At 46.5% G+C, this 26,910-nt stretch overlaps 1 protein-coding gene across 1 annotated transcript in view; it reads left to right on the top strand.

The window, feature by feature from the left end:
• SYT10 (synaptotagmin 10) overlaps positions 1-26,910 on the top strand; it is a 596,888-nt gene that overhangs the window by 53,607 nt on the left and 516,371 nt on the right. The window contains exon 2 of the mRNA XM_029597488.1: positions 15,415-15,775. Within this exon, the coding sequence (XP_029453348.1) occupies positions 15,415-15,775 (361 nt within the window). The remainder of the gene's footprint in view (positions 1-15,414; positions 15,776-26,910) is intronic.

The following is a 26,910-nucleotide window of genomic DNA, read 5'->3' as shown; positions in this document are numbered from 1 at the left end:
GACTTGGAGGTGAGGAGGGAAGGTGAAGAGATTTTAGCAGGAGGGATTGTCCTCATAACCACCCCCAACTAATATTGCCTAAGGGCGCATGTTTGCTTAATCTGGCCCTGCCTGCACCTGTTGTTTGCTCAGCACAGCTATAGACTTGAATGGGAATTTTTAGACAAAACTTTTGTTTAAATGCATGGGTGCTCTCCATTTCTTTCGGGGGTCCATGAATGAAATGAAAATGGACTAATTTGTTACATTTCTCCCATTTGTTTTAAATGAATACACATCCCTAGAGGCTAATTTTTTTCAAGTATTAACCATGCTGGTGGTGATGTCTATTGGATTATTGTGGACCTTGTGGTTGAATATGGGATGTGATGGATGCTAAATGTAAACTAAAAAAGGGATCTTGCATGCTCAGCTATCCAAGAGAGTAATACAGTAAGACTGTGTTTCCCTATCCTGTCCTGGAGGCACACCTAACCAGTCAGTTTTCAGGATCACCACAATGAATATGCGAAAGATTTGTATAGCTGGAAGTAGTACATGTAAATATATCTCATTCATATTCATTCTGGTGATCTTGAAAACCTGACTGGGTAATAGAGAAAAATGATAATAATTTTGTGGATAAAATATAATATTCTTCATGTGGTCACTCTTTATGACTGGCAAATGGGATATATCATTGGTAGTGTGGAGAGGAAATACTGGGGCATCTGATGGGTCTGCCATCATCTACCATTACAATGTTATTCTCTTCTTCTCTTGGTCTTTCTGCTACCACTCCTCAATGTTTGCTGTGTGAACATAACACTATTTATCACTCTGCCACCACATATGTGCCTAAGGCAAGTTACAAAAGTAAGAAAGCCCAAAAACATATAACATTAATAAAAACAAATACATAAAATCAATGAAATCAAACACAAAAACATAACTATCATAAATAAGAACAGTATGTATTATCTGAAAACCTTAAAATACAAGTTAAATATAGGATCATGCATAAAAATAGTTTATGGAAGCTAGGTAGCATTAATACACTAGTAAAGATTCAGACATTTCAGATAATTTACAGATAAAATAGCACCCCAACAACAAAATCAATATGTGAATAGTTAAAATATGAAAATTAATTTTAAAACATAAAAGTTTGGCTAAAAAGCAAATGGACGGATTTTAAAAGGGTTATGCGTGTAATATAAGCGCATAACCCTTATAAAACCCTCCTGCGCGCAAGCCCTGGGACACGCGTATGTCCCGGGGATTGAAAAAAGGGGCGGGGTGGGGCGGGGAGGTCCGGGGTGGGGGAGGGGCCGGAGACTCCAGGCACAGCGGCTATTTGCCACTGTGCCTGGGATTGCGTGCCGGCCATCAGCCGGGGCGCGCAACCTACGCCTGCCCGGAGGCAGGCGCAACTTATAGGATAAAGGTAAGGGGGGAGGGGGTTAGGTAGGGCTGGGGGGCAAGTTAGGTAGGGGAAGTTGGGGGGCAGAAGGAAAGTTCCCTCCAAGGCCGCTCCAATTTCGGAGCGGCCTCGGAGGGAACAGAGGAAGGCTGCGCGGCTTGGCGCACGCAAGTTGCACAATTGTGCACCTCCTTGCACGCGCCAACCCTGGATTTTATAACATGCGCGCAGCTGCGCACGTATGTTATAAAATCGGGCGTACATTTGTGCGTGCCAGGTTGCGCGCACAAATGTATGCCCACACGTACCTTTTAAAATCCGGCCCAAAGTTTTAAATTACCATCTAAAAGAACTATAATCTTTAACCAAGTAGAATTATTTTGACATTGGATTCCAAAGCAGAGGGATTGAACACAAAAAAGTCAGTTTCCAGGGAATGAAAAGTCAAGCATTACTAGCTGATCTGAAGACTTTTAATGATATATAAGATAGTCTATTTTCATGGTAGCATGGGTCCACCCAGTCAGAGTTTTAAATGTTAACATTAGTGCTTTAATTTTATGCAAGAGTCAACAGTAAGCCAATGAAGGAAATTATCGTGATTTTGCTTGAATTACAATTGTTACTACTTTTAGGAAAAGCTTTATAGTTCCTGTGCCTCTCATCCCTTTTAAATATGAGATAGCAGATGACTATGAATCAATCATGATAATCAGATGTGGTCTTTTTAACTCAAAATATTGTGAGGTAGATATTCAAAAGCCATTTAGATGGGTAACTTAGTTATCTATCTGAATGGCAAGTTTTGGTATATTTTTGGTAAAAGTCATTATCCTGCTAAACTCTAGCCAGATAAAAAATAGACATTGCTAGGACCCAACTGGGAGGAGCTATTTATCCAGCTAACTATATTAAAACTTATCCGACTAAGGAATCAGGCTAACTTGCTGACTTGATTTTGGAACCTGAATTATGTATGTTATTTACTACTAAATCTTGGTTAAAAGAAGGAGACATGGAGCATCAAAACATTGGCAGTTTTGAGCTGGCATACAGCTCTACTTTATAAGATGAAATTGATGCTTTCAGCCACAATAAATGATAAATGGAGGTTCCAGAGCACAGAAGATATGTAATCTTTAATTTTCTGTGCCAGATAACAAGTTTGCAGCCGCATTGTGTATAAACTGAAACCTTCATATCAACTTAAGCAGGCGATCCATCTACATGGAATTGCATTAATCAAGTCTTGCAGTGAACAGAGCAAATATTAATCTAGCTAAAGAGATGATGCAATGAATGTACATGAGTTATAGATTTGCATACCATAGAAGCAATACATGCAAATCTAGCTCATGCATATTCATTTTGGAACTCCTGAAAGCCTTACTGGCTAGGTGTGTCCCCAAGACTGGATTAAAAACCCCTACACTAAGTAAAATGTAAACCATACTAATACAGAACCCCCTAAGCCAGGGGTGGCTAACTGTGGTCCTCAAAAGCCACATACAGATCTGGTTTTCAAGATATCCACAATAGATATAAATGAGATAGATTTGCATGTACTGACTCCATTGTATGCAAATATATCTCATACATATTCATTATGGACATCTTGAAAAATAGGCCTATTTGTGGCTCATAAGGACCAGAGTTGGCCACTCTGTTCCTAGGCCAAGAACTTTAACTGCTTAAAATCAGGATGGATGAAGAACACTTGTCTAAAGAACATAACAAATTATGTGTATCTTAACCAGGACAGTATCTGTACTATGTCCTGGTCTAAACTCAGAGAGAAGCGGCCATGTATCAACTGGACGAAAATTTGTTGGACTTAGCTGATCAACTGGCTTCCTGTGATTATATGGCAAGGACCAGATTCTGTGGCCCTGACTAAAATAATGGAATTATGGGGTACCTGGGACTCTAATAATATGCAATAGCTTTTGAAAAACTAGAATAATACAGCCATAATTACAATTTTGAGCCTGATTCACTCTTATGTCTTAAGGAACATGCAATGTTTTACATGTGTGTATACCTAGAGGGCCAGATTTTCAAAGAGGTACGCATGTAAGATAAGCGCGTACCCCTCAAAACCTGGCCGAAGTACCCCCTGCGTGCGGCGAGCCTATGTTGAATAGACTCAGCGGTGCACGCAAGCCACAGGACGCGCATAAGTCCCGGGGCTTTCCTGGTGGGGGGCGTGTCGGGGGCGTGTCATGGCGGCACGTCATTTGGGGGTGGGGCTGTGGGCGTAGTTCTGGCCCGGGGGCGTTTCAGGGGTGTGGCCGAGGCCTCTGAAATGGCTCCCGGGCCTGGGAATCGTGCGCCGTGGCCAGCCCAGCATGCGCAAGTTACGCCTGCTTCAGGCAGGCATAACTTGTACAACAAGAGGTGGGGGGTTTTTGATAGGGCTGGGGGGGGGTGGGTTAGGTAGGGGAAGGGAGGGGAAGGTGGGGGGAGGCAGAAGGAAAATTCCCTCTGAGACAGCTCCGATTTCGGAGCAGCCTCAGAGGGAACGGAGGCAGGCTGCGTGGCTCGGCGTGCGCAGGCTGCCGATTTTGGGCAGCCTTCAGCGCGCAGACCCCGGATTTTAATGGATACGTGCGGCTACGTGCGTATCTATTAAAATCCCTCGTACTCTTGTTTGCGCCTGGTACGAGAACAAAAGTACGCGTGGGCGCAGATTTATAAAACCTACCCCAGAATTGGTTAGTCCAGTTGCACATTATTAAATATTAAATATCAATATCAATATAAATGTTGGTATCGGTTATAATAAACAGCATATAAAAAATGAAAATGTTCCATATGCTATTTTTGAAAAACAAATAGCTAAATATCTACATTCACTTGTAATGGTTGTAAGTTCAATATGTGCTTTGTGCTGTACTACTTAACTGATATGTTATTAACAATTAACTCCAAGCCTATGATGTGGCATATTGGTATGCAACTGTCAAGTCTCATAGCAACAATAAAAAGTAATGTTGCAAGCGCAGCCTTCAGGGGCCAATGGGGTGGACTTGGCACGCATCGCTTGGCTCATAGGAGAGCGGGACCCTTGGGCCACAGGGCGGCTCGGGTCAAGACATGAGTCGCACCCGTGGTGAGATATGTGTGCGGGAATGGGTGACACAGGAGCAGAGCTGGATGGAGCTAGGAACACAGGCTACAATGTAGGTCTCTGGCTAAGACTTGGAACTTGGGACATCGGAGAGTTCAAGGAAAGTGAGAGCAGAAGAGTCAGAGGACGACGTGGAGCTTGGGACTCACAAGGAGCACGTCGTGGAGCTGAAGACTGGGAACTTGGAATGTAGAGTTGAAGACTTGGGACTTGGAACGTAAAGCTGAAGACTTGAGACTTGGAACGTAGAGCTGAAGACGTGGAATGTAGAGATGAAGATTTGGAACGTGAAATGTGGAGATGAAGACTTGGAACTTAGAACATGGAGATGAAGACTTGGAGCTTGGAACATAGAAATGAAGTCTTAGAACTTGAAACGTGGAGATGAAGACTTGGAACTTGAAACATGGAGATGAAGGAACACAGACATAGATTTGGGATGTAGACTTGGGACGAGTCTGCTGTGTGGTCCGCGTCCAGCCCCACACAGCATGTGGGGCTGGACGCGGACCACACTGCAGACTCATGGAACATAGGCTAGGAACATAGACGAAGACTTGAGATGTAGACTTGGGACAAGGAAGGCGAGTCCCATAGGTGCCCTACACAGCATGTGAGGCTGGTCATGGACCACACTGCAGACTCGTGGAAGAACATGGACACAGACGGGGATGAGCAAGACCCTCAGGCGCCCTACACAGCATGTGGGGCTGGTCGCGGATCACACTGTCCCCTACATACCCTACTCAGCCGGATGGCTGGTCCAGACCACGAGGAGATCGGGGCAGGCTCAGGAAGTCTCATAGCACAGGGTAGTGGAAACCCCTCGGATCCTCCGGAGTCGGAACTAGGAAACAGATAAAACCTTGGAGCTAGGAACTCAGAGTAAAAGCAGGGAATCTCCGGAGGCACAGGTCCCACTGGTCCTGGAGCATTATTACCGGGACAATATCAAAGGGAGACAAGGACATTGCAGGACAAGGACTCACAGGCCTCTTGGAACTAGGAACTTGAAACTAGGAACTTGGAACTTCTAGGGTCATCTTAAAACATCTTGGAATATCTAGGATCATGGGATATCTTGGAACAGACTGCAGGGCTTGAGACATCTTGGAACAGACTGTAGGACTTGAGACATCAGGACTTGGAATCGGGCATCAGGATCCGGACTCAGGAATCAGACGTCAGGAACAGGTAGCAGATGAAGAGACATCTTCAGGAGCATCTGAGCTGATGCGAAGACAAAGCTGGAATGAAGCAGGGTCCTCTTATAGGGCTGAGAGGGCAACTCCATGGGAGGAGCTGTCTGGAGGACCACGCCTGGCTGGTCCCATAAGAATGGGGAAAAGTTGCGGGCCTGCCCCTTAGGAGGAGCAGTCAGAGGAAGTCTGCAGGACCCTGGACAGCGGCCCTGCATATGCTGAAGCAGGAAGGAGGCGATGGCAGAGCAGAGGAAGCAGGCCTCAGGGCAGGCCCGATGAGGAGCAGCAGCCCCAGCCGCAAAGGAACCTTGAAGAATGCGACCTCTAGACCATGGCACCAGATGGCGGTGTCGGCGGCCTCCCAGGCCATGAAGGAAGGCCTGGCATGGCTCCTGCCGTGCCGATAAAATGGTTACCAGGCCACAAAGTCCAGGCATTGGTGGCTCCTGCCGTGGGTAGGCGAAGCAAGCTGCGATCCCACCGGCCCTCTGGGAAGGTAAGAGGCGGCTCATGGCTCCGGCCACGGGCTGCATCGCAACAATAACCCCCCCTCTCCCAGCCTCTTCTTGCTGACTCAGAGGGGGAGGCAAGTAGAGTGTTGTGAAACTCGGGTGCAACACACTTCACAGGCTGAAGAGCTGAAATGAGAAAAATAGCTTGTCATTAGACATATCAGATATACAATGTACAAGGGGAAAAACCCAGATGGAATGGGACAGGGATGTTCGTGGAATCATGAATGTGAGGGCTAGGACCCACAAACTTGGAATCAAGTGTCCTTGGATACGTGTGGCCTAGGACCCACAAACTAGGAATCAAGTCTTGGAAACGCCGAGATTGGGACTTGAACCCACAATCTTCAGATCGAGGTCTCTTCACCTTAGGCACTGTGCCACATGCCAAGGCAGGCAACAGGTAAAATCAGCAAGGATCGTGCTGAGGTCAGTACCAGTGAAACAGTCCGGAGGTACCACCTGGGGAAACAGACAGACGAACAGGAACAAAAGGATGCTGGAGTACTAGAATGCAGGAACAAAACTGGAAAAGAAGGATCCTGTAACGCATGACGCTGAGGAACCATTGAAGTAAGGCTCCTACTAGGAAGAAGTTATTTCTGGAGAAGCACTGATGGAAGAAAGCCAGGCCTGGGATGCAGGCGCCTCCTGCCGGTCGATAGACCCAGGACCTGGGGTGCTGGAAGGAACTCAAGGTTCACTTCTTTACTGGAGAACGTTGAATTTGATAGGGATCAGAGAAGAACCTGGGCACAGGTGCCTCCTGCAGGTCGTTGGAACCCAGGGGTAATACTGCTTCTCTACAGATGAGTAGGGAAGGTCTTGGATTGATATAGATGCCTTCCATTGGCTGGACAAACTTCATGACTTATATTAGCTGATAGGAACTGCTTTTGGGTGTCTCCTGAAGATCAGAGGAACTGTAGAACTGATGAAGGAAGAATCAGATAGCAGACACCTCCTGCAGGTTGTAGGAGGCTCTGGAGCAAGAGCTGGCTGGTAGAGGATCAGACTGCAGGTGCCTCCTCAGGTCGTTGGGACATCCGAACCCCTACTGCTGATCCAGAAGAAGACAGTAACTGGAGTAATTTGAAGACTCTTGCAAGTTGGAATCAAGTACATGGAAAAAGGCAAGCGAGCAAAAAACTTTTGGTAGCAAAAACGGAATATTGCTAACAAAATAGTTCATAGTAAGTCCAGGAACTAGGGACCAGAAACAGGAACTTGGAACCATCCAGGAAAGTTAGAAAAAAATTTTAAGCCAGACTTCAGAATCAGGACGAATGTCCAACACTGAGCCCAGCACACCACACCGAGTTCTGGACTTTGCATCCTGTTGTGAGAGCAGCCTTCAGGGGCCAGTAGTGTGGGCTTGGCATGCATCACTTCGCTCATAGGAGAGCGGAACCCTTGGGCCACAGGGTGGCTCAGGTCAAGACATGAGTCGCACCCGTGGTGAGGTATGTGTGCGGGAATGGGCGACACAGGAGCAGAGCTGGACGGAGCTAGGAAAACAGGCTCAATGTACCTACATTGAGCCTGTTTTCCTAGCTCCGGTCCTTAGCCAGGTATCTGGCCAGGTATCTGGCTAAGACTTGGAACTTCGGACATTGGAGAGTTCAAGGAAAGTGAGTATCTGGCCAGGTATCTGGCTAAGACTTGGAACTTCGGACATTGGAGAGTTCAAGGAAAGTGAGAGCACAAGAGTCAGAGAACGACATAGCGCTTGGGACTCACAAGGAGTACATCGTGGAGCTGAAGACTGGGAACATGGAACGTAGAGTTTAAGACCTGGGACTTGGAACGTATTGCTGAAGACTTGAAACTTGGAATGTAGAGATGAAGACTTGGAACTTGGAACGTAGAGATGAAGACTTAGAACTTAGAACGTGGAGATGAAGGAACACAGACATAGACTTGGGACATAGACTTGGGACGAGGAAGATGAATCCCACAGGTGCCCTAATCAGCACGTGGGGCTGGTCGCGGACCACACTACAGACTCATGGAACATAGGCTAGGAACATAGATGAAGACTTGAGACATAGACTTGGGACAAGGAAGGTGAGACCCACAGGTGCCATACACAGCACGTGAGGCTGGTCGTGGACCACACTGCAGACTCATGGAAGAACATGGACACAGACGGGGATGAGCAAGACCCTCAGGTGCCCTACACAGCACATGGGGGACCACACTGTCCTCTACAAGCCTGAACAGCCGGATGGCTGTTCATGGACCACGAGGAGATCAGGGCAGGCTCAGGAAGTCTCATAGCACAGGGTAGTGGAAACCCCTTGGATCCTCCGGAGTCAGAACTAGGAAACAGATAAAACCTTGGAGCTAGGAACTCAGAGTAAAAGCAGGGAATCTCCAGAGGCACAGGTCCCACTGGACCTGGAGCATTAGGACCGGGACAACATCAAAGGGAGACAAGGACATTGCAAGACGAGGACACACAGGCCTCTTGGATCTAGGCACTTAGAAACATAGAAACATAGAAATGACGGCAGAAGAAGACCAAACGGCCCATCCAGTCTGCCCAGCAAGCTTCACACATTTTTTTCTCATACTTATCTGTTTGTCTTAGCTCTTTGGTTCTATTTCCCTTCCACCCCCACCATTAATGTAGAAAGCAGTGATGGAGCTGCATCCAAGTGAAATATCAAGCTTGATTAGTTTGGGGTAGTAGGGGTAGTAACCGCCACAATAAGCAAGCTACACCCATGCTTATTTGTTTTACCCAGACTATGTTATTCAGCCCTTATTGGTTGTTTTTCTTCTCCCCTGCCATTGAAGCAGAGAGCTATGCTGGATATGCGTGAAGTATCGGTTTTTCTTCTCCCCTGCCGTTGAAGCAGAGAGCTATGCTGGATATGCATTGAAAGTGAAGTATCAGGCTTATTTGGTTTGGGGTAGTAACCGCCATAACAAGCCAGCTACTCCCCGCTTTGTGAGTGCAAATCCTTTTTTCCACATTTCCTCTTGCTGTTGAAGCTTAGAGCGATGTTGGAGTCACAGTAACCATGTGTATGTTTATTGAATAAGGGTATTATCTCCAGGCAGTAGCCGTCATTCTGGCGAGCCACCCACTCTTCATTGACGGCCTCTTGACTTTATGGATCCACAGTGTTTATCCCACGCCCCTTTGAAGTCCTTCACAGTTCTGGTCTTCACCACTTCCTCCGGAAGGGCATTCCAGGCATCCACCACCCTCTCCGTGAAGAAATACTTCCTGACATTGGTTCTGAATCTTCCTCCCTGGAGCTTCAAATCATGACCCCTGGTTCTGCTGATTTTTTTCCTACGGAAAAGGTTTGTCGTTGTCTTTGGATCATTAAAACCTTTCAGGTATCTGAAAGTCTGTATCATATCACCTCTGCTCCTCCTTTCCTCCAGGGTGTACATATTTAGATTCTTCAATCTCTCCTCATAAGTCATTTGATGAAGACCTTCCACCTTTTTGGTCGCCCTTCTCTGGACCGCCTCCATCTTGTCTCTGTCTCTTCAGAGATACGGTCTCCAGAACTGAACACAATACTCCAGGTGAGGTCTCACCAAGGACCTGTACAAGGGGATAATCACTTCCCTTTTCTTACTCGATATTCCTCTCTCTATGCAGCCCAGCATTCTTCTGGCTTTAGCTATTGCCTTGTCACATTGTTTCGCCGACTTCAAATCATTAGACACCATCACCCCAAGGTCTCTCTCCTGCTCCGTGCACATCAGCCTTTCTCCCCCCATCGAATACAGTTCATTCAGAATTCCACTCCCCATATGCATGACTCTGCACTTCTTGGCATTGAATCTCAGCTGCCATATCTTCGACCACTCTTCCATCTTCCTTAAATCCCGTCTCATTCTCTCCACTCCTTCCGGCATGTCCACTCTGTTGCAGATCTTAGTGTCATCCGCAAAAAGACATACCTTACCTTCTATCCTTTCTGCAATGTCGCTCACAAAGATATTGAAAAGGACCGGTCCCAACACCAATCCCTGCGGTACACCGCTTAAAACCGCTCTCTCTTCAGAGAGAGTTCCATTTACCATCACACATTGTCTTCTGTCCGTCAACCAGTTTGCAATCCAGGCCACCACCTCGGCACTCACTCCTAAGCTTCTCATTTTATTCACCAGTCTCCTGTGTGGGACAGTGTCAAAAGCTTTGCTGAAATCCAAGTAGATGACATCGAGTGCTCTTCCTCGATCCAATTCCTTGGTTACCCAGTCAAAAAAGTCAATCAGATTTGTCTGACAGGATCTTCCAATGGTGAATCCATGCTGCCTCTGGTCAGCAATTTCTCCCGACTGTAGATAGTTCACTATTCTCTCTTTCAACAGTGACTCCATTACTTTTCCCACCACCGAAGTGAGGCTAACCGGTCTGTAGTTACCAGCCTCTTCTCTGTTCCCACTCTTGTGAAGCGGGACCACCACCGCTCTCCTCCAATCATTCGGCACCACTCCCGTTTCTAGGGATCTATTGAACAGGTCACACAGTGGACCCGCCAGCACATCTCTGAGCTCCCTCAGTATTCTGGGATGAACTTCATCAGGCCCCATGGCTTTGTCCACGTTCAGTTTCACCAGCTCTTCCCATACATTTTCTACTGTAAATGGAGTTACATCTACTCCATTCCCCTCCAGTTTCTTGTTAACTAGTGATGGTCCTTCTCTGGGGTCCTCTTTAGTGAACACAGAACTGAAGTATTCATTTAATATTTCTGCCATTTCTTCGTCTCTCTCCACACATTGATCCTTTCTACCTTTCAATTTCAATATACCACTTTGAACTTTTCTCTTTTCACTGATGTATCTGAAAAATGTTTTGTTACCACTCTTTACATCTTTGGCAATCCTTTCTTCTGCTTGACTTTTTGCCATCTTGATTAATTTCTTTGTCTCCCTCAGTTCTACCAGATATTCTTCTTTGTGCTCCTCCTTTTGGGATCTTTTATATTTCTTGAACGCTGTTCTTTTAGCCTTTATTTTGTCAGCCACCTCCTTTGAGAACCAGATAGGTTTCATTTTTCTTTTGCATTTCTTTACTTTTCTAGCATATAGATTAGTTGCCTTGGTAATTGCTCCTTTTAGATTGGTCCACTGTTGATCCATATCTCTCTCGTTCTCCCAGCCTTTTAGTTCTTCCTCCAGGTACTTCCCCATTTCATCAAAGTCTGTGTTTTTGAACATCAAAACTTGGGTTTTTGTGCTTCTTTTCCGTGTCCTTTTTGTGATATTAAACCATACCGTTTGATGATCACTGGTGCTGAGGTGGGCACCCACCTGGACGTCTGAGACATTATCTCCATTAGTGAGCACTAAGTCGAGTATAGCTCCTTCTCTTGTGGGTTCCATTACCATTTGTTTGAACAAAGCTACTTGCAGGGCATCTACTATTTCTCTACTATTATTAGATTCTGCAGATGGGATTCTCCAGTCTACATCTGGCATATTAAAGTCTCCAACGATCACCACTTCTCCTTTCTTTGCTATCCTGTGGATGTCATCAACCAGATCTCTGTCCAGCTCTTCCTTTTGGTCTGGAGGCCTGTAAACCACTCCAATAAAAATGGATGCCCCATCTTTTTTTAAGTCGACCCATAGTGCTTCTTCTTTGCCCCATCTTCCTTGCAGCTCAGATGCTTGGATATTGTTTCTGACATAAAGAGCCACTCCTCCCCCTTTCCTATCCTCTCTGTCCTTCCTTAACAAGTTATAGCCTGGTATTGCCGTATCCCAGTCATGAGATTCCGTAAACCACGTTTCCGTGACAGCAACAACGTCCAAGTCCGCCTCCACCATTAGGGCTTGCAGCTCTGGGATTTTATTACCCAAACTACGAGCATTTGTGCTCATAGCTTTCCAGCTTTCTTCGTTCAGGTTACTGCTGTTCCTGGACTCCTTCTGTGACCTATTTAGTTGAGTTTTGTTATCCACTTTTCTCTTTGCATTTGTGCAAGGGAAGAGATTAATGCCTCTGATGACAGAGTCATCCATCACCGTGAGCTTTTTCCTTTGGTTTCTGATCTGGAATTTCTGTATGCATTGGATTTTTTCTCTTTTTTCCGATAACACTTCAATCTTTTTCTCAAGGACTTCTTCAGAATTTAATACAGGGAAGGTATTTTGTACTTGTTGCACTTGATACAGTGTGTGTCTCCGGAACACAGGTCTTATTCTACCAGAGCCCACTGTAATACTTTTTAAGTTCCTTAATGGCCTGTGTGAGTGGGGGGATGGAGTTGTGGGCTGCACAGCTTTCAATAATGGGTGTCTGTGGGTTACAGGTCTTATCCTACCTGAGCCCACAGTAAATCTCTTTTTTCTTGAGTTTTGCTTATTCAGTGGTAAGGGGAAATTATTTCCTGAATAATGTACAGTGGCTGAGACTCTCTTTATTGAAGCTAATTCAGCTTTAAAGTCATCCAGCTCCTTTTCCAAGGTAGAGAGTTTTGAACAAAAGGGGCAAGCCTTAAGTTTCCATATGATTACCCTCAATATAAAAGCTCCACAGCAGTTGCATTGAATAGTACTCATTTAGGTAAGTTATTTGATTGGTACACCTAAGGAATAATCAATTTACTAATTTATCTTGTTGCCTATTATGAAGTTAGGATGACTACATTAGAAATACAAACCTAGGGGTGGGTGGGCAGAGGGGTAGGGTGGGAGGGAGTTAAACAGTTTATACCTAGGTCAAGCTGGGTAGGGCAAGACACTTTCTGAACGTTTACTTGTCCTTTAGCTAGTAAATGCTCCCACAGCACTTATATCCCAATATGAAACAGATTATAATGACAGCTATACAATTAGAGGGATACTGGGAATTTTTTTTTTTTTGTGGGTTTTTTGAATCTTACATCAATCTAATATCAAGAAACCAAACAGATTAGTATACAATATAATCAAGAAACCAAACAGATTAGTATACAATACTGGAATAGAAAGGGATTTGAAATCACAGAGCAGTTTTCTACACAGAAGCAAACCAATATCAAGGAACCACAGATTAATAAACAATACTAGAATAAAAAGGGATTATGAAACACAGAGCAGTATTTCCAAAAACTAGTATCTTATCTGCACTGGAACAGTTGGCTCCTCTCCTGGGCTGTGCACAGTCTGTATTGTTTCTGCTGGCTCACAAGTTAGCTACCTCTAGCCACTGTTTGGTTTCTTGATATTAGATTGATGTAAGATTCAAAAAACCCACAAAAAAAAAAAATTCCCAGTATCCCTCTAATTGTATAGCTGTCATTATAAACTGTTTCATATTGGGATATAAGTGCTGTGGGAGCATTTACTAGCTAAAGGACAAGTAAACTTTCAGAAAGTGTCTTGGCCTACCCAGCTTGACCTAGGTATAAACTGTTTCATTTTGGGGTTATAAGTGCTGTAGGATCTTTTACATTTACTAGCTAGAGGACCAGTTCCAGGATCTTTTACATTTACTAGCTAGAGGACCAGTTCCAGAAGAGTCCAGGTATAGCCAGATTGGGTGTGGCTCACTCAGTGGCTAGAGGTAGCTAACTTGTGAGCCAGCAGAAACAATACAGACTGTGCACAGCCCAGGAGCACTTGGAACTTCTAGGGTCATCTTAAAACATCTTGGAACATCTAGGATCATGGGACATCTTGGGATGGACTGCAGGACTAGAGACATCTTGAAACAGTCTATAGGACTTGAGACATCTTGGAACAGACTGCAGGGCTTGAGACATCTTGGAACGGACTTCAGGACTTGAGACATCTAGGAACGGACTGCAGGACTTGAGACATCTGAACTTGGAATCTGGCATCAGGATCCGGACTCAGGAAGCGGACATCAGGAACAGGCATCGGTATCCGGACACGGGAATCGGACATCAGGAAGAGGTAGCAGATGAAGAGATGTCTTCAGGAGGATCTGAGCTAATGCGAATACAAAGCTGGAATGAAGCATGGCCCTCTTATAGGGTTAAGAGGGCAACTCTTAAATAAATAAAAAAAATAAAAAAAAAATAAAAACTCTCTGGGAGGAGCTGTCTGGAGGACCACACCTGGCTGGCCCCATAAGAATGGGGAAGAGCCGCGGGCCTGCCCCTTAGGAGGAGCAGTCAGAGGAAGTCTGCAGGACCCTGGACAGCAGCCCTGCAGACACTGAAGCAGGAAGGAGGAGGAGCAGAGGAAGCAGGCCTCCTGGCAGGCCCCGATGATCTCGGCGGCATCCTGCCACGTCGAAGAGGAGACGGAGCAGGCCTCAGGGCAGGCTTGATGAGGAGCAGCGGCCCCAGCCACACAGGAATCACGAAGGATGCGGCCTCCAGACCACGGCACCAGATGGTGGGGTTGGTGGCCTCCCAGGCCATGAAGGAAGGCCCGGCACGGCTCCTGCCGTGCCGGCAAGATGGCTACCGGGTTGCAAAGTCCCAGCGTCGGCGGCTCCTACCGCGGGCAGGGGAAGCAGGCAGTGATCCCACCGGCCCACTGGGAAGGTAAGAGGTGGCTCGTGGCTCCGGCCAAGGGCTGCCTCGCAACAAGTAATATATATTCTACTTTTTTACAAATTAAATAATACATATAAAGGAATGAGGCTTTCATTCTTATGATATTCTATTATATTGAAATATCAAGTGTCACAATTCTCCAAATTAGAACTTTTGTTGGCACTGAAAAAGGTCATTTAAAAAAATAGGTGGGCACAGAGAAATTCTAGTAACTTGAAATCTGTTTCTTTGCTACATTACTTAATACTTCATTAGAGATGATCTAAAGACTGCTATGTTCATGAGAACAGATTAGAATAATGGTGTTTTTGCTGCAAGTTGGGATCCTGCCAGGTACTTGTGACCTGGATTTACCAGTGGGCTTGATGGCTCTCAGTCTGCAGTTTAGCAGTTCTTATATTCGTATGTTCTTAATTTCATAGAATTGCTGTATGAGAATGTCAGCAGGGGTTAAAGGAGGCTTTGCTAAAGTTTAATATCTAGAAAAGACTGCAGTGTAAATGAAATAGAGTACTTTGGGTGTAAAAAAAAGTATTAAAAATGACTTTAATTACAGTTATAACTTTTATTTTTTAGATTTTTTTTGAAATTTCTGTTTCATAGTTTGTCTTGATCTTTTGTGTTGTCATCTTTTTCTGTCATGCTAATGTCTTATTTTTTTTCCTTCTGATTGCAGACATCTCAGTCAGTCTGCTAGCAGTAGTCGTCAGTTTCTGTGGACTTGCTTTGCTGGTAGTCTCTCTCTTTGTCTTTTGGAAACTCTGTTGGCCATGCTGGAGAAACAAATCTTTTACTACTGCTGCTGCTATCACCACTCCTCAAAGTATATCCAGTACTCCTGCAGAGGTCATGGAAACCAATGAGAAAAAGTATACCAAGGAGAATGAGAAAAGTTATGTTAAAGTACTTGAGTCCACAATGAAAATTAGCCACACATCACCTGATATTCCAGCAGCAGTTCAAAGTGCATTAAAGGAACATCTATTAAAGCATTCACGAATGCAAAGACAGATCACCGAGCCTACATCTTCCTCAAGGTAAGGGAAATCTGAATTTAGAGCTCTGTATTTAATTAGGGTAATTTTCAAAGGCATCTCCGTGTGTCAAATAGTGCTGTAGCCTCACAAATGGCTTGTTATAAAATTGGCTGCTTGATATGCAGGTAAACTTACTCCCATTTTCTTAGCATCCAGTCAGATGAATCCAGTACAAGTGGGTTATGCATTCCTACCAGCAGATGGAGATGGAGCAAACTGACGTCGCAGTATATATACTCCTGCAGTTACATCAGCCTGCTAGTATTCTCCATCTCCAGCAGATGGTGGACGTGCATCTCCCCACTGTGGATTGCTTCATATTAAAGTAAAGGAGAATTAAGAAAGACTTCCGACGGCAAGATGGCGGTCAGCAGCGTCCGTGCCACCCGGGAGGCCTGGGAGTGGTAGGCAGGCCGTCGGCAGCTGGCGGAGGCTGCCAGTCTACCCTCAGAGTCAGGGAAGCAAAGAAAGAGGTAAGCAAGAGTGGTCACAGCTGTCTGCAACTGACGGGAATAACACTACCCCCTTCTTAGAGCCCTCCCCGAGGGTTTCGTCTTCCTTGGATGTGAAGTATGGAAGTTTTTGATCAACTCCTTGTCAAGAATGTTCACAGCACAGCACAGCACACTCCCAGCTATTTTCTTCGGGGCCAAATCCTTCCCACGAGATCAGATATTCCCAACGCTTCCCATGCTTCCTTACATCCAAGATGTCCTCAACCTTGTAGGTGATGTCTTCTTCTGAAACTAGTGGTTGGGGTTCCGGTGCTTTCTTGGAGAATTCTGATAGGATGAGCGGTTTTAACAGTGAGATGTGGAAGGCATTATGAATTTTGAGCAAAGTGGGTAGACGAAGGCTGTAAGTTACCGGGCCCAGCCGGCAGAGTACAGGAAAGGGCCCAATGTATCTGGGAGCAAAGCGAGCTGAAGGTAACTTTAAGCGAATAAAACAGGTGCTGAGCCACACCTTGTCTCCGGGGTTCAACAGAGGAACTGCCGGATGGTGGGCATGTAGAACTTCTTTGATTTCAAAGCGGCTTGTTGCAGAAGCTGTTTGGTATGTTTCCAGAGTTGATGCCGTTCCTGAGCGGAAGCTTGTGCTGCTGGAGAAGGTACAGACAAAGGTATCAGAAGAGGAGGCAGAGGTTGGCATCCGTACACTACTTGAAAGGGTGATGACCCGGTAGACACAGACTGATGAGAGTTCAAGGTAAACTCAGCCCACGGCAATAAGTTGGACCAGTGATTCTGCCAAGAGTTTACGTATGCCCGAAGAAACTGCTTCAGGGTGTGATTAGTCCTTTCTGTCTGTCCATTGGCCTGAGGATGATAGGTCAATGTGTGGTCCAGGGCGATGTCAAATTTTTTACATAGCGACCTCCAGAATTTAGCCATGAACTGGACACCCCTATCCGAGAGGATGTCTCGGGAGTCCATGAAGATGGACGATGTGGTAATTGAATAGTTTGGCTAGCTCTGGGGCAGAAGGAAGGCCGGGTAGTGCCACGAAATGAGCCATCTTCAAAAAGCGGGCCATGGTGACCCAAATGGTGTTATTGCCACTGGAAGGAGGTAGGTCCACAATAAAATCTGTGGAGATGTGTGTCCATGGCTCACTAGGTGCTGGAAGTGGTTGCAGGAGGACACAGGGATGGCATGCCGGTGGTTTTTGATGGGCGCAAGTGGGACATGATTCTACATATGCTTGAGCATCCTTCTTCATGGTTGGCCACCAGTAGAACCTCTGGAATGTTGCGAACATTCTGGCTTGTCCGGGATGACCAGCGAGTAAGGAATAATGCCCCCAGCGGAGGATCTTCTAATGAAGAGGTCGGGGAACCACCATCTTCCCGGAAGGCACTGTATGTGTGGCAGTGAGGAGTACTTTAGTCGGGTCGATGATGTGCCGAGGGACATCTGGGACATCATCAATGGTGAATGAGCGAGAGAGGGCATCTGCTCAGATGTTCTTGTCAGCAGGTCGATATCAAAGTAAGAAATTAAATCGAGTAAAAAAAAGAGGGCTATCTGTGGTTAAGGCATTGAGCGTGGTATAGATACTCGAGGATTTTGTGATCAGTGTACACTGTTATTTGGTGTTGTGTCCCCTCGAGCCAGGGGCACCACTCTTCAAAGTCTAATTTGATCACCAGCAATTCTTTGTCCCCGATTCTGTAATTATGCTCAGCCGGAGAGAAGCAATGGGAGAAGAATGAGGACAGGTGCAGGGTGTGATTGGTAGAATGCTGGCTGAATACTGCACCAACACCGACATCAGAGGTGTCTACTTCAATGATGAAGGATCGTCGTGGGTCAGGATGATGCAGGCATGGCTCCTACAGAATTGCCCCCTTAAGTTCCCGGAAGGCAGATACAGCCTTGGGTGACCACTGGGAAGGATTAGCTGCTTTTCATGTCAGAGCTGTGAGTGGGGTGGTTAGTGTCGAATGGTGATTGATGAACGACCTGTACTAGTTAGTAAAACCCAGGAATCTTCGGAGAGCCTTAAGACCCATTGGTTGGGGCCATTCTCAAATGCTCTTAGTCTTCTGTGGGTCCATCTGGAACCTCTGGCTAGAGACTACATAGCCCAGAAAAGGGACGGACTCCTTGTGGAAAGAGCATTTTTCCAGCTTGGTGTACAACTGGTTTTCCCTTAAGCATTGCAGAACGTTGGTGACACCCTGTTGATAGCTCTGGAGGTCTTGTGAAAATACCATAGTGTTGGCCAAATAGACCACGACACAACTGTTTAGCATGTCTCTGAAGATTTCGTTCATCATATTCTGGAACACCACTGGAGCATTGCAAAGGCCAAATGGCATGACCAGATATTCAAAATGGCCATCGCAGGTGTTAAATGCGGTTTTCCATTCATCGCCCTGGCATATCCTGATCAAATTGTAAGCACCTCTGAGGTCCAATTTGGTAAATATCTTGGCCCCCTGGAGCCTGTCAAACAGTTTGGAGATTAATGGCAGGGGGTAGTGATCTTTCTGTGTAATCTCATTTAAGCTGCGGTAATCTATGCACGGCCGAAGGGAGCCGTCCTTTTTCCCCACAAAATAGAACCCTGCTCCAGCCTTTAGCCAAATTTTCTTGTATATATTCAGGCATGGCTTTCGTCTCGGTCAGGGAGAGTGGGCAGACTCTTCCTCGGGGAGGCTCAGTGTTGGGCAGCAAATTAATAGCGCAATCAAAAGAGTGATGCAGAGGTAAGACATCTGCACCTTTCTTCGAGAAGACATTCTGGAAGGAGGAGAACTGGGGCGGAAGTCCCGGAAATGGAAGGCAGTGTGGCTAGGCAGGACATCGGAGACCCAGTCTCCAAACATTTTTTGTGACAGTAGTTACCCCAATGGGACAATTGAAGTGTACTCCAATCAAATTGTGGAGTGTGTATTTTCGGCCACGGTAATCCTAGAACCACAGGATATATAGCTTTGTCCAAGATTAAAAAGGAAATAGTCTCTGTATGCAGAAATCCTGTGCAAAATCGAATGGGGATCATGGAGAAGGTGACTTTGCCAGGTAATGGTTTGCCATGGATAGAAGAGAGCAACAATGGCGTCAGCATATGGACAGCGGGAATCCGTAGATGTTCTATGAGTTGCTGGAGAATAAAGTTTCCACCAGCTCCAGAATCCACGAGTGCCAAGGTGTGAAATTCCTGGACTTCCACTTTAATGGTGACAGGCAGAGTTAATGGAGGAGAAGGTGCGGTCAGACCTAGGAGGAGTCCTCCAGCAGATCCTAGGCCTGGGAGTTTCCTGGACGGATAGAGCAGGATGGTACCGCATGACTCGATTGGTTCAGTGCATGCCTAGGCATGCTTTCTGGCGATGATGTTTCTCCTGAGAGGATAAGTGACTATGTCCCATTTGAATCAGTTCCTCATCCTTGCTGCTTGGTGTAGTAACGGCCGGAATAGATGACGTCGGGCAAGTGCATGGAGCACTAGAAGCCACTCTCTTGGCTCCTCTGACTTCTTGGGAGCGCTCACGCAGATGACGGTCTATGCGACCAGCGAGGTCAATAAGGGAGTCCAAGGCCTCAGGGAGTTCTCGTGCTGCCAACTCGTCCTTAATGTGTGGATTCAGACCCTCGAGGAATATGGCACACAGGCAGCCCAGGTCCCAGTGCAGTTCGGATGAGAGAGTCCTAAACTCGATGACGTAATCAGTCAGTGATCTGAAACCCTACTACAGATGTAGGAGCGTAAATCCTGAAATTGCCTTTTGACATGGGTCATCGAACACAGTGCGAAAGAGGGCAAGGAAGCCTGGTAGGTTGTTAAGGATTGGATCCATACATTCCCAAAGAGACGATGCCCAGGCCAATGCTTTTACGTCCAGAAGGGATAGGATATATGTAGTTTTGGAAACTACATCAGGAAAATATGCAGGTTGTAAGGAGAAGTGCATGCTGTACTGGTTCAAGAAGACTTCCAGATCTGATTCTTACAACAATGCAGAAACATTTAAACAATTGGTAGATATTTATTTATTTATTTATTTTATTTATTTAAGGTTTTTTTATACCGGCATTCATGAACTCGTTCACATCATGTCGGTTTACAGAAAACAGGGGTGCGGATAATACAACCAAAAAACATAAATAACGTGATGAAGAGAAGCAGTTACAATTAACAAGGGCTAATGAACTGGGAATGTAAGAAATAGAAAGAGATAGAGGAGAATAATTATATACAAAAGTTCAATATAAATATGGTGTCTCATATGTACAGTCTCTGAGTAGAGAGTTTGTTTATGGTGCATCTTAGGTAGAGTTCGAGAAGGCTTGCCTGAAAAGCCATGTCTTGAGTCTTTTCCTAAAGGTTAGGAGACATGGTTCGTTTCTTAGTTCTGGAGGGATGGAGTTCCATAACTGTGGGCCTGCGGTGGAAAGGGCTCGGTCTCTTAAGGTGCTGTGATTAGTGGTTTTCGTGGGTGGAACAATGAGGCATCCTCTGTAGGCTTCCCTGGTCGGTCTTGTGGATTTGTGGAAGCGGGGAGGAATTTGTAGATCGATTGTGGTATGTTGGTGAATGATTTTGTATATCAAGGTGATGGATTTATAAATGACTCTGAAATGAATTGGTAACCAGTGGAGGTCTTGTAGCACTGGGGAGATATGGTCTCTTTTCTTAGTGTTTGTCAGTAGACGGGCTGCTGCGTTTTGGACCATTTGGAGCGGTTTTGTGTATGAGGAGGGGAGGCCAAGTAAAGTGGAGCAGCAGTAGTCCAATTTTGAGAAAATGAGGGCTTGGAGGATGGTTCTGAAGTCTTTGGCATGGAAGAGTGGTCTTATCCTTTTTAAAACTTGCAGTTTATAGAAACAGTCTTTGGTGGTTTTATTGATGTGGGCTTTGAAGTTTAGTTTATTGTCGATTAGCACACCTAGATCTCTTACATGAGTGGTTTGTAGGTTGTTTGGCAGAGAGGTTGTGAGATTGTTATCAGGAGTTATGAGTAATACTTCAGTTTTGGCGGAGTTTAGTACCAGATTGAGGCTGTTGAGGAGGTTTTTGATTTCTAGGTGACAGGATTCCCAGTATTCAAGGGTTTTTGAGTATGATTCTTTGATGGGGATCAGGATCTGGATGTCATCTGCATAGAGAAAGTGTATTAACTTGAGGTTGATGAGGAGTTGACATAGTGGTAGGAGGTAAATATTAAAGAGTGTAGGGGATAAAGAGGAACCTTGTGGGACTCCGATGGTCGAGTCGTGGCGTGATGATTCTTTATTCTGGATTTTTACATTGTAGCCTCTGTTGGTTAGGAACGATTTGAACCAGGAGAGTGCTAAACCAGAGATTCCTATCGCAGCTAGCAGTTTGATGAGGATAGCGTGATTTACGGTATCGAAAGCTGCTGAGAGGTCCAAAAGGATCAATAGAAAGGATTGACCTTTGTCTGTACCTAAGATGAGTAGGTCTGTTAGGGAGGTAAGTAGGGATTCTGTGCCCCTATTTTTGCGGAATCCATGCTGTGAGGCGGATAGAATTTTGTTGTCTTCGATGAAGTCCGATAGTTGGGCGTTCACAAGCCTTTCCATAATCTTAGCTATGATAGGGAGATTAGCTATTGGACGGTAGTTGTTGGGGTCTTTTAGGTCCAGGTTGGGTTTTTTTTAAAAGAGGTTTGAGTGAGGCTTGTTGAGGTCTTCTGGGAAGGAACCTTGGGATAGCGAGCAGTTGATGATGTCTGCTAATGTTTTGGATATGGTGTCTGGTATTGAGAGGAGAAGTTTTGAGGGAATATGGTCCGCTGGGTGCGAAGATGGTTTCATTCTTTTAAGGATGGTTTGGATTTCGGAAGACGAAGTGGGTTCAAACATTTCAAGATGAATGTTTTTGATGTGAGGCATTAGGGCTGGAGTTTAGAGGGATGATATTGGAGGGAAGTTGAGTAAGAAGATTTGTGATTTTGTTTTGAAAGAAGATGGCGAGTTCATCTGCTTTAGCTTGAGCTTGGTTACTAGGGCATTCTGGTGAGGGTACTTGGGTTAGGGAGGAAACATAGGAGAATAGAGCTTTCGCATCAAAGACTAAGTTGTGGATTTTGGAGGCAAAAAAGTCTCTTTTTGATTTGGAGGTGCTGGCCTTGTATTGTTGTAGCGAGCGTTTGTAGGCTGAGAGTGTGCTAGCAGTAGGACTTTTCCGCCAGTTGGATTCCATTTGTCTTAATTTTTGTTTTAGCCTTCTAAGATCGTCGGTGAACCATGGTTGTTTTTTGGAGGCGTCTGGGTGGGATTTTTTTGTTGTTAGAGGGCAGAGCTTATTGGCTATGGATTCTGTGATGGAGTTCCATGATCGTAAGGCCGTATTGGGATCGGTGAGAACAATAGCGGGAAGGTGTTTGGTCAGCTGATTGGTGAGGTCGTCGGGGTGACAAGGTTTCCTGTAATTAAAGGAGGGAGTAGGTGGATGAGGAGCAGTAGATTTTTCCAATGCGAATGAGGTAGAAATCAGGGAGTGATCCGACCAGGGTATCTTCGTATTTTTTGGTGGGGAGGACGATTTTATGCCTTTGTTGATAAAGATCAGGTCCAACGTATGTCCTGCTTTATGTGTCGGGTTATTGACTATTTGGGTAAAGCCCATCGCTGAGAATGCTAGAAGGAGAGTTTGGCAGCTAGTTGAGAGAGCTGGGTTATCCATGTGGAGATTGAAATCTCCTAGTATTATTGCTGGGGCGTCCAGGTTTAGGAAGGTTGTGGTTATTTCGATGATGGGTGAGACGTCGGCTTCTAAGAGCCCTGGGGGGGCATAGATGAGAAGTATTTGAAGTTGGTGTGATGTGAAGAATCCAATTTCAAGTTTGGTATCGGAGTGGATCGGATGTTGTGAGAATTTGAGGTCTTTTTTAGTTGCAAGTAGGATTCCTCCTCCCCTCTTTTTCAGTCTAGGCAGGGAGAAGATGTCGTAGGTTAGCGTCGGTAGTTGGTTTAATATTGCAGTATCTGAGGGTTTCAACCATGTTTCAGTTATTGCGCAAATATCTGGTTTATCGTCAGTGAGGTAGTCGTTGAGGATTAGTGATTTTTTGGTTATAGATTGCGCATTGAATAGCGATAGGGTGAATAGGGAGAGGCCTAGTAGTTGGGTTATCGGAGCTATTAGGATTGGTGTGAGTGTTTTAAGGTTGCGAAGGTTTGCTTGTCTGGTTGGATTTCTTTTCTGTGAGAAATAGTGAGGTGTGATTGGGATTGCAAATGTTGGCTGCATTTTAGAGGCTAGGTCCATTTTAATTGTGGGTGTTGTTATAGAGGATGCTGTGTTTGTTTGAGTGGAGTTGTTGAGTGGAGTGGCGTTGTTGAGTGGATGCTGGAGTCCTGGAGTGGCTGCTGGGTGGATGCTGGAGTCCTGGGTGGTTGTTGGCGTGTGTAGTCGTTTGTGAAGTTTGATTGTCTTTGTTTAGCGTTGTTGAGAGGCTGCTGGAGTCCTGCAGAGTTGTCCTGCAGAGTTGTCAGTGTGTTTCACCGGTACAGCTGTTTGCCTCTGTATATGTCGTCCTGAATTGTTGTTTGAGAGGGAGAGCGTTTGAGCGTTAGATGGCTGACCTTGAATGTGTAGACGGACCTGGTTCTGATACGCTTGGAAATCTTGGTGGATTTTAGCAGGTGTTCAGCCGGCTTCCAGTTAGTGGACGAGGATTCCGGGGCTCTCAGGGGCTGCACGAAGGGGCGCACAAAGGGGCGGGCCCCTTTGTCGCGCTCCTTCGGCGCGCGGCGCCTCGGATGTCCGGGATTAAATCTCGTGTGCTTCTCCGGGATTGGTTGAGGAAGAACCGTTGCAAAGAGGGCGGCAGAAGTCGAGCCGGCTCTTTAAATTTGGCGCGGTCGCGTGGTGCTGAGGTCACCAGCGCGACTGGGGCGGCGTCGGTCCGTCTTTCGTGCGGGAGGGCCCTTCTTGTGGCTTCCTGCGGCGGTGGGCGGAGAGCGGCGAGGCAGCCGGATCGCTGCGACCCTAAGAAGAATCCGGAGGAGGAGGTAGGTGGTACGCTTCCCCGTGGCCGGAGCAGGGGCCCACGGAGGTAGGGCGAGATTTAAGGCCTTACCCCGATGGGCTCAAGCGCCGGCTGCGCGGGCCTCTCTCCCAGCGCCTATCTGCTCCGGGGACCTGTGATCGCTGTTGCAGTCCGTCGCAAAGAGGGCGGCAGAAGTCGAGCCGGCTCTTTAAATTTGGCGCGGTCGCGTGGTGCTGAGGTCACCAGCGCGACTGGGGCGGCGTCGGTCCGTCTTTCGTGCGGGAGGGCCCTTCTTGTGGCTTCCTGCGGCGGTGGGCGGAGAGCGGCGAGGCAGCCGGATCGCTGCGACCCTAAGAAGAATCCGGAAGAGGAGGTAGGTGGTACGCTTCCCCGTGGCCGGAGCAGGGGCCCACGGAGGTAGGGCGAGATTTAAGGCCTTACCCCGATGGGCTCAAGCGCCGGCTGCGCGGGCCTCTCTCCCAGCGCCTATCTGCTCCGGGGACCTGTGATCGCTGTTGCAGTCCGTCGCAAAGAGGGCGGCAGAAGTCGAGCCGGCTCTATAAATTTGGCGCGGTCGCGTGGTGCTGAGGTCACCAGCGCGACTGGGGCGGCGTCGGTCCGTCTTTCGTGCGGGAGGGCCCTTCTTGTGGCTTCCTGCGGCGGTGGGCGGAGAGCGGCGAGGCAGCCAGATCGCTGCGACCCTAAGAAGAATCCGGAGGAGGAGGTAGGTGGTACGCTTCCCCGTGGCCGGAGCAGGGGCCCACGGAGGTAGGGCGAGATTTAAGGCCTTACCCCGATGGGCTCAAGCGCCGGCTGCGCGGGCCTCTCTCCCAGCGCCTATCTGCTCCGGGGACCTGTGATCGCTGTTGCAGTCCGTCGCTGTTGCAGTCCGATCGCTGTTGCAGTCCGATCGCTGTTGCAGTCCGTCGCAAATTGAAGAGATATTGGTTCTCTCAACTATCTCTTCAATTTTCTTAAATGAAAGATAGAGAAATTCTATTAGTCGGAGGTATTGTTTCAGGGGGCATCCCCAAAACCTCTACAAGATATTTCATAAAACGATCTCATGAAGCAAAAACCAGATTTTGGAAAGTTCTATAAACAAAAAATTTAAAAATCTTGTAAAATTTTCACTCTGTTACATTTTCTTTTTTTGGTTGTTTTTGAGTGTGATGGGGTTTTGAATGATCGCTATGTTTTTGCGTTCTAAATGTATGAATTCTGTTTCTCTATATTTTTTCTCTATATTTTTCTTAGAAGTCTCTCATGAGAGGCTTCTAAGAAAACTAAAATGTCATGGGATAGGAGGCGATGTCCTTTCGTGGATTACAAACTGGTTAAAAAACAGGAAACAGAGAGTAGGATTAAATGGTCAATTTTCTCAGTGGAAAAGGGTAAACAGTGGAGTGCCTCAGGAATCTGTAATTGAACTAGTGCTTTTCAATATATATATATAAATGATCTGGAAAGGAATATGATGAGTGAGGTTATCAGATTTGTGGATGATACAAAATTATTCAGAGTAGTTAAATCACAAGCGGATTGTGATACATTACAGGAGGACCTTGCAAGACTAGAAGATTGGGCATCCAAATGGCAGATGAAATTTAATGTGGACAAGTGCAAGGTGTTGCACATAGGGAAAAATAACCCTTGCTGTAGTTACACGATGTTAGGTTCCATATTAGGAACTACCACCCAGGAAAAAGATCTAGGTTTCATAGTGGATAATACTTTAAAATCGTCAGCTCAGTGTTCTGCAGCAGTCAAAAAAGCAAACAGAATGTTAGGAATTATTAGGAAGGGAATGGTTAATAAAACGGAAAATGTTGCAGGCCTGGTCGCTAGACTTGCGACCAGGCCCTTACCTTCCTCTCTCGCCGTGGCCTGCAACGGGGTCCGGTGTTTCTCGGCCCTACCTGGCCTCTCTGCGGCGGTGTCTCCATGAGGGAGACAGCCCAAGTCCCAATTCTGACTCCGCCCATCCCAGGGATACGCGCGCGTGAGAGGGAGACCATTTTAAAGACTCAACTGCAGGAAGCTCCGGCCCGCCTCCTTGATGACATCAAATGCCGGCAAAGTATTTAAGCCTGGTGTCTGGCTAAGGAGGTTGCCTAGCAATGAGGTTCTCTCCTTGGAGGCATCAGTTGCTGTGTTTCTGATCCTGGTCCTGGTCCTGCTGTGTTTCTGATCCTGGTCCTGCTGAGTTTCTGATCCTGATCCTGCTGTTTCCTGATCCTGGTTCTGCTGTGTTCCTGATCCTGGTTCTGCTGTTCCTGATCCCGCTCATCTTCCAGATTCTTCTCGGCTTGTCTCCTTGGTTCCTGTTCCCGGTTCACCTTTGATACTCCATGTCTGTCGCCTGTCTGGACTCCTGCTCCGACCTCGCTTTGGTCTCGCTACTGCTGCCTAAGTCCCAGCGGTCCGGATCCTCAAGGGCTCCTCCTGGGGGGATCTCGTATCTCCAGGGTGAAGATTCCAGGACTCGCTTCTGCCGCCTAAGTCCCAGCGGTCTGGATACTCAAGGGCTCCTCCTGGGAGGATCTCGGATCTCCAGGGTAAAGATTCTGTTCCTGCATTCATCTTGGTACTGGCTCCTGGCCTGTCCCATCTTCGTGAAGCTCACTCTTCCAACCATCTTCCTCCACCAGATGGGCCCAAGGGT

The sequence above is a fragment of the Rhinatrema bivittatum genome, chromosome 4, assembly GCF_901001135.1.
Source record: "Rhinatrema bivittatum chromosome 4, aRhiBiv1.1, whole genome shotgun sequence".
In the NCBI taxonomy this organism is placed as follows: Eukaryota; Metazoa; Chordata; class Amphibia; order Gymnophiona; family Rhinatrematidae; genus Rhinatrema; species Rhinatrema bivittatum.
The sequence above is the reverse complement of the archived record's forward strand: the minus strand, read 5'-3'. Positions and strand labels throughout refer to the sequence as shown.